The following is a 7,859-nucleotide window of genomic DNA, read 5'->3' on the forward strand; positions in this document are numbered from 1 at the left end:
GAGGGTTCTCTTTTCTTCACATCCTTGCCAACACTTATCGCTTGTCTTTTTTATCATAGCCATTCTTACAGGTGGTATTTCATTGTGGTTTAGATTTGCATTTCCCTGATGATCAGTGATGTTGAGCATCTTTTCATGTATCTGTTGGCCCTCTGTATGTCTTTTTTGGAAAAAATGTCTGTTCAGATTCTCTGTCCATTTTTTAATTGGATTGTTTGTTTTTGCTATTGAGTTGTATGAGTTTTGAATATACAGATGGTGCCAAAAAAATTTATACACATTTTAAGACAAGAAAATACTACTAAAATTGTAATATTCAATATATGCTGATAAAAGGTGAATACAAGTCATGTTTGACTTCTGCAATTACAAGAGGTACTCAAAGTGGTTACCATCAGTGTCCAGATGCTTCTGATTACAGCAAACTACTGCTTGAGCAATGTTGACCAAAGTGTCCACTTGTATACATTTTTTGGGCACCCACGGTATTCTGGATATTAACCCCTTGTCAGATATATGATTTACAATCATATCTACAAATAGGTCAGTGTGATACACCACATTAACAAAATGAAGTATAAAAATCATGATAATCTCAATAGAAAAAATGTTTGACAAAATTCAACATCATTTATAATAAAAACTCTCAACAAAGCGGGTATTGAGTGCTTATTGTCTGCCTGAAGTGAGATGAGTGTTCTTTTAATCACTATAATTCAATCATGTAGGTATTTTTATAGTCATGTTATAGTTGAGAAAACTCAAGCTTTTGTTAAATAATTTGTTCAATTTCATACATACAGTAACTTCAGCTGAGATTTAACCTCATGTCAGGTATGACTCCAAAGTATATGTACTCTTAATTACTATGTATTGCCTATAGCATGGCTTCTTAATCTTGGAATTATTGATATTTTGGGCTGGATAAATCTTTGTCATAGAGGGCTGTCTTCCACGTTGTAAGGTATTTAGTAGCATCCCTGGCTTCCTCCCCCTAGGTGCTAGTAATAACCCCCAGTTGTGACAACAACCAAAACTGTCTCTGATATTGCCAAATTTCCCCTTGTGGCAAAAGCACCCTTGAAGACCCCTGAATGGTAAATTGCATCCAGATTGGGAGAATTGTAAATCAGACAGAAAGCTGTGTCTGAACTTCCCTGAATGTAATGGCTGTTATAGTTGGGCAAGCCCTTTGGGGAACTCAGTGCTGTGCTCATAGACTCGTTAGGAGAGAGAGAGATTGGCTCCTATGGGAAGGCTTTTCAGGTAAGATGCTTTCTGCACAACCTACTGGGTCTCTTGACTTGAACAGTAGTCTATGAGGACTCCCACTGAAGAAAAATGTCAGTTACTCACTCTGGTAGCAAGCTGTGTTTTCTGTCCAATAGCCTTCTGAATAAACTGGTGCCAAATTTGACCCATGGTAGTTTTGTGAGTCTAAACGTTTTGTTGAGCCTGAGACCTCACTGGTGGACATTGCAGACTGGCCCATAGTGAGTTCTAACAAATGAATTTTTAAAATAATTGTAGTCTAGGAATGCACTTTTTGATATACCCCTAACAATGAAATGGCTTATTGATATTTATTCTTATATTTTTAACACATCTCAATGTGTTAAATGGGGCATTTAAATTGTTTAAATGCATGTTCTGGGGTTTAAACCATTTAAATAAACTTTTATACTGTATTTCTTTATAACAAATTTGCTAACTATTTTTGTGAACTGAAAATTTCAGGAAATACCAAAGATCCTAGTAGTGCTTGAGGGTGTGATACCTCTGGAAACATTCCCCCTTAATGTATAGATACAAATCTGCGTCACTGGTCCACAATGTGTTAAAATTACAGTTTCTTACCTTAATTTCTAGTGCTACTGCGAATTTTACTCATCTTAGATAACTTTATTGGTATTTTAATGAGAACTGAGGAAGAAATTTTTTTAGGCATCTCTAAGAGATCCTTAGTTGTAAAGCAAAAATGAATTGTTACCCGGTACAGAAGAAATCTAACTGCAATTCAATTATGAGGCTTGTTTTAATCAAAGGGCTATTTCATTTATTACTTTTTTGTGTGTGATGTTTATCTGTGTTTGCTTCTCTGTCTTTTGGGTGGGTGGTTGGGGGCAAAGAGACAACACATTTCCCTGTTCTAAAGAAGGAAAATAAGAATGACAGGAGAATTCATAATATTTATTTTCTTAGGTAATTTTAAGAATATTATTTGTATTATTTTAGCTTTTAAAACTATGCTAATACATGTTCATTATCTGTAGGTCATATTTATGTCTTTTTTCAGCCTCTCAGGTACCTGAATGTTGACATTGTATCTGAAGCCCCTGGAATTTTTCTCCTGATACACAACTTTGCTCAAATCACACTGTATATAGTACATAGGTGCTTAGCTCAAGCCTAAGAAGTACTGGTCCTCTGGTAAGACAAATTCAAACAACAGTAGGAATTCTGTCTAGGAAGATGCAGCTCCTGAACAAGTTGATGGCTATCTCAAAACCTCAAAACCTGGCTGTACATCAGCAAAGTGATGTCCTGAGAGCAGATATGTCTTGGCAGCAGGAAAGCATCCCGGTCATGGAGACCTATGACTCTGAGGCCTCTCGTCAAAAGTTCAGACATTTCCAGTACTTGGAAGTATCTGGGCCTCATGAAGCCCTGAGCCAACTCTGGGAGCTGTGTCTTCAGTGGCTGAGACCAGAAGTTCATACAAAGAAGCAGATCCTAGAGCTGTTGGTGCTCGAACAATTCCTGACAGTTCTCCCTGAAGAAGTCAGGACATGGGTGAATTTACAACATCCAAAGAACAGCAAAGAAGTGGTGACCCTCATAGAGGATGTGATTGAAGTGCTTAAAGACGAAGGTGAGCATACAGAAAATTGGCAGTAAAATAGTTGACCTTTATGTGGAATCTAGATATAAAAACAAAAATACAGAGCTCATACATTCAGAGAACAGATTGTCAAAGGCATTTACCAAAGGTGGTTGCCAAAGGCAGGGGTGAAGGGTGGGCGAAATGGGTGAAGGGGGTCAAAAGATGCAAACTTGCAGTTATAAAATAAATAAGTCCTGGGGATGTAATGTACAGCATGGTGACTATAGTTAATACTGTATTATGTGTTTGAAAGTTGCTAAGAAAGTAAATCTTAAAAGTTGTCATAAGAAAAAAATTAGTTACTATATATAGTGACAGATGTTAACTAGACTTATTGTGGTGATCATTTCACAACTTATACAAATAGTGAATCATTATGTTGTACACCTGAAATTATTGGGTTGTCACAAAAGTCATGATGTATTTTTTTTCTATGTTTTCCATTGCAAAAATGCATCATGACTTTTCCGACAACCCAATAATATGTCAAATATGCCTCAATTAAAAAGAAAGAAAAAAGTAGTTGACCCTTCCCATATGAAGAGAAATTATCTTTTTTGAGGCTAGAGGGCAGCAAGGGTCAGATCATAAAATAATTTACTACATCCAGGGACATCGGTTTTACTCTGTGGGCAACAGAGATAGAGGGAGATCTCACAGATCAGGTAGGGGAGTAAAATAATTTGATTTGCATTTTAAAAATATCATATTGGCAAAATATATATATATNACTGTTATGAATCGTAATGTAAATATCTTTTTGTTTTCCGATGGTCTTAGGCGACCCCTGTGAAAGGGTCATTCGATCCCCAAAGGGGTCGCGACCCCCAGATTGAGAACCGCTGACCTAGACTGTTCTAAAATACTAAATGCAAGCATATCATCCTGAACATCATCTCTACCTGTCCTAGCTCTATAATTAATTATTTATACCGAGTAATTTATTAACTTATATTTTAACCTATAAATCTAGTATATTCTGTTGCTTTTTCTCACTTTGAGTGTTTAATTCATCTCATTCTTGCTTAATTATATATGTAAGGCTTTGCCATTGCCTTACAGTGGAGCTTGAGTTGTGCTCTGTAGATTATGATGTTTTTATTATTTTTAATTTGAGTTGTTTTTTAGAAGCAGCATTTAAATTTCAAAGTAGTTGAGAGTGTTTTTTCTGTGATTGTGTTAATCCTGGTTTTCATTTTGGTAATAAATGTGGTCTGTTCCACTCTATATACTTTTTATTTATGGGGGAGTTTTTTGGTAGCCTAATAAATAGCAGCTTTTGTAAACATTCTCATAAGTGCTTGGATAGAAACTACATTCTATCTGGTTTGTATATCAGAGTAAACACTTAAAGAACTAACACCAGTCCTTCTCAAAGTATTTCAAAAAAATTGAAGAGGAGGGCACACTCCCGAACTCATTTTTCAGGCTGGCAGTACCATGATAACAAAGCTAGATGAGGATACTACAAGAAAAAAAATACAGGCTAATATCCCTTTTAAATATAGATGCAAAAATTCTCGACAATACTAGCAAACCAAATTCAACAGCATGTTAAAAGGATCATACACCATGATCAAGTGGAATCCATTCGTGGGATGTAAGGATGGTTCAACATATGCAAATCAATAAATGTGATATAGCACATTAATAGAATGAATGATAAAAAAAATTAGTCATATCCACTATATTACACTTAGTTTTAGTCTAGTTTTTTGTTGGTAAGGACTGAGAAAGTTGCGATAGTCTCCCATTTTTATTGTGTCATTGTTGATTTCATCTTATTTTCTGAGGGTTTTGCTATAAATATATTTCAATTGTGTAATTTGGTACATTTAATAACAGTCATATTTCATTATGAGTTGTACCTTCAATCATTTAAAGTTTCCTTTTTGTCTACTTTAATGCATTTGTGCTTTTAAGTCAATATGTCTGCATATTTTATTGTTCCACATTTGCTTGTTGCATTTTTAATCACCCCTTTATTTTCAACATTGGAGTTCTTTTGTTTTAGATATCTCTTGAGTGTTTATCTAGTTAGGTTAAAACTTTTACTCAGTACATTTATTTTTACACTGAATATCCTTGTAATTTAATTTAAAAATTTTTGTGCTTCCTTGTTTGGTTTTCTTGTTTGTTTTATTTTTAACATATGGCCTGTGAGCTTTTCCTCTATCTTTATCCTTTTGTGTTGATTTTAAAAGTATCTGGGACTATAGTTTATTGTTTGGCTGGGACTCGGTGATACCTTTGGCATATTCAAACTTTCTTTTGTTAATGAACCTGGACTTTCCATAAGCTTTGGAGAAGGTTTGTGTTGGATCTCAGGAGTCAGGATATACTTTTGTGCGCAAAATTTTCACCCATCTGTAAGATCTAACAAGCATACATACACATGTATATAAGATAATCTATTGAGTCATTTTTTAAAATGGATATTATATGATGCAGCAAGACACAATGAAAAGTATTGAGAGATGCTATTCTACCCATTTGCTTCTAGTTTTTTATTTATTCTTTTAAGGCCTTTTGACCCCTTCACTTATTNGGCTTTATGTTCCTTGAGAGTAGGGACCATGTCTTTTTTGCGCTTTATATCTCCAGCACTTAACACATATATAGGAACCAAAGAAAAAAATGGATAAATGGATAGATATTGGAGTATGAGAAAGGTAAAAATTATTTCATTTGTTTTGTTCATTTGTGATTCAGTAAATGGTTTTATGTCCTTTATTAAAAATTTAGAGGTTTTTAATTAATATATTAGGATCTTATGTAAATTTTCACTATTGAAAAAAATTCTCACAGTTATGGTAAATGAGCTATCTCTGAGGTGTTCTCTTTTTTAAATTATTTTATTCATGGTGTTCACCATACATACTTTTAAAACTTATATTATCAGATACCTTCCCCTATTTTATATCTGTTAATTTTATACATAAGAATTTTTCCATCCCCAAACTAAGAAACTTACTTCCTGAATTTATTCTGAGTTCATCTATTTCATCATTTAAATAAAATGTTAATCAATCTGGAATTTACTTCAGTATATATACATTTCATTCTGTATTTAAGACCCATAAAATATGCATATCCCCTTATATAGTATAGCCTCCCCCTCCCAATTAAGCAATTTCCCTTGTTCTAGTTCATGGAATTTTTTATTTCTTTTCAGACAGACAGACGATTTCGGAAAATCAAGATTCAGTTCCAAAGCAGAGAATTTCTGGAGAAGAACCATCCCATGGAGTGATTATGACAAAATTGACCCAAAGTGGACATCCTTCTATAGATGCCTGGAAAGATGATGACTTGTTATATAGGAGCCAGGAACACTGGGACATAAATTTGCCTCAAGAAGCTTTCATTCATAAGACAGTGTACACTGAGGAGGGAGATTTTGAATGTGAAAATAAGAAAAATTTTGATGTTAAGTCAGTTAACTCAGTTTTTGATACACAAGAGGGAATTCCGATGAGAAAGGGTTCCCCAAAGTGTGATAAGTTTAAAACTAACTTCAAATTTAATTTAGACTCAGTAGGTAGGCAACATTCAGAATATCATGAATGTGGGAATGCCTTGAACCTGAGTATAGATATTCATCACCCAAAAAGTCATACCACAATGAATTCCTATGAATGTTGTCAGTGTGGGAAAGCCTTTAGCCGGAGTTCATCTCTTGTTCGACATCAGATCATTCACACAGGAGAGAAACCCTATAAATGTAGTGAATGTGGAAGATTCTTCAATAGACGTTCAAACCTTGCTAAGCATCAAAAAATTCATACTGGAGCCAAGGCCTACGAAGGCAATAAATGTGGAACAGCCTTCACTAAAAGTGAAGACAGTAAGAAAAATCCAAGTCTCCATCCTGGAGATAGTGCCTATGAATGTGTTAGCTGTGGAAAATCCTTCAGTCGGAGCTCCTCTCTTATTCGACATCACATGATTCATACAGGAGAGAAACCATTTAAATGTAAGGAATGTGAGAAAACCTTCAACAGAAGTTCAAACCTTGTTAAACACCAAAAACTTCATACTCGAAAGAAGTCCTATAACGGGAAGAAATGTGAGGTTACTTTCAGTCAGAGTTTAGAACACACTCAACATCCATGAATTTATACTGGAAGGAATCCTATGAAACTAGTAAATAGAAGAAAATGTTTGTCAGAGATTATTCTTTAATTGATCTGACAGAATTAATACTGGAGATAAATCTGTTATTGGATAGAAATCTGAGGGAGTTTTTCCAGGCTTCCAGAGGAAGCCACAGGGTTTGGAGTAAAGCACATCAGCATACAACTGTTTGTATCATTGTTCTGATGTCCATTCCCATCATCTTTCCCTAGTTCATACATAGGACCTATTCACCCGATCTATTGATGAAGTACATATTAAGGAGGAGCCAAGCAATATCCTTGAAATTGATATTGAATAAAACTCAAACTTTCAGCTCTTNACTCTTTGGAAAATATTTTTGTATATTCTCTGTGCATCTATTTCTTCAAGATTATAGATGCTAATTGATGCTATAGAAATAGAATCTACCCAAAGAATATTTAGAATTAAAAGTGAAGGGAGCTAAGGGCAAAATCCTGAGCAACGTCGTTTAATTGGCAGGGGCAGAAGAAACCCCAAAGGATACTGAGATGAAAGGACCAAAGTGGTAGAGAAAAACCAGGAAAATATGATGTCACTGAAACCAAAGGATGAGAATATTTCAAGGAGAAATCCTTTAAAGTTCAGGAAAACCCAGCCTGAGTAGCATCTTATTCACTTGCCACCAGGGAGATACATGCACGGAATAGAATCCAGGTTGCAGAGGGTTGAGGAGAGAGAAGGAGAGGACGTAGATAAAAATGAATGTCGACAACTTATTCACAAAGATGGGCTCTGAAGTACAGGAAGGAAAAGAATTTGTGTATTTCAATGTGATTGAAGGTGCCAATCATGACAAGGTTGAGACTGCTAAAGA

The 7,859-nt window shown here is 35.0% G+C and overlaps 1 protein-coding gene across 1 annotated transcript in view; it reads left to right on the plus strand.

The window, feature by feature from the left end:
- ZNF215 (zinc finger protein 215) overlaps window positions 1–7,336 on the plus strand; it is a 10,938-nt gene extending 3,602 nt beyond the window's left edge. The window contains exons 2-3 of the mRNA XM_019632225.1: window positions 2,297–2,872; window positions 6,015–7,336. Coding sequence (XP_019487770.1) covers window positions 2,473–2,872; window positions 6,015–7,000 — 1,386 coding nt within the window. The 5' untranslated portion in view covers window positions 2,297–2,472 and the 3' untranslated portion in view covers window positions 7,001–7,336. The remainder of the gene's footprint in view (window positions 1–2,296; window positions 2,873–6,014) is intronic.
- The last annotated feature ends 523 nt before the right edge of the window (window positions 7,337–7,859 follow it).

The sequence above is a fragment of the Hipposideros armiger genome, unplaced genomic scaffold (assembly GCF_001890085.2).
Source record: "Hipposideros armiger isolate ML-2016 unplaced genomic scaffold, ASM189008v1 scaffold_1099, whole genome shotgun sequence".
NCBI classification, from domain to species: Eukaryota; Metazoa; Chordata; class Mammalia; order Chiroptera; family Hipposideridae; genus Hipposideros; species Hipposideros armiger.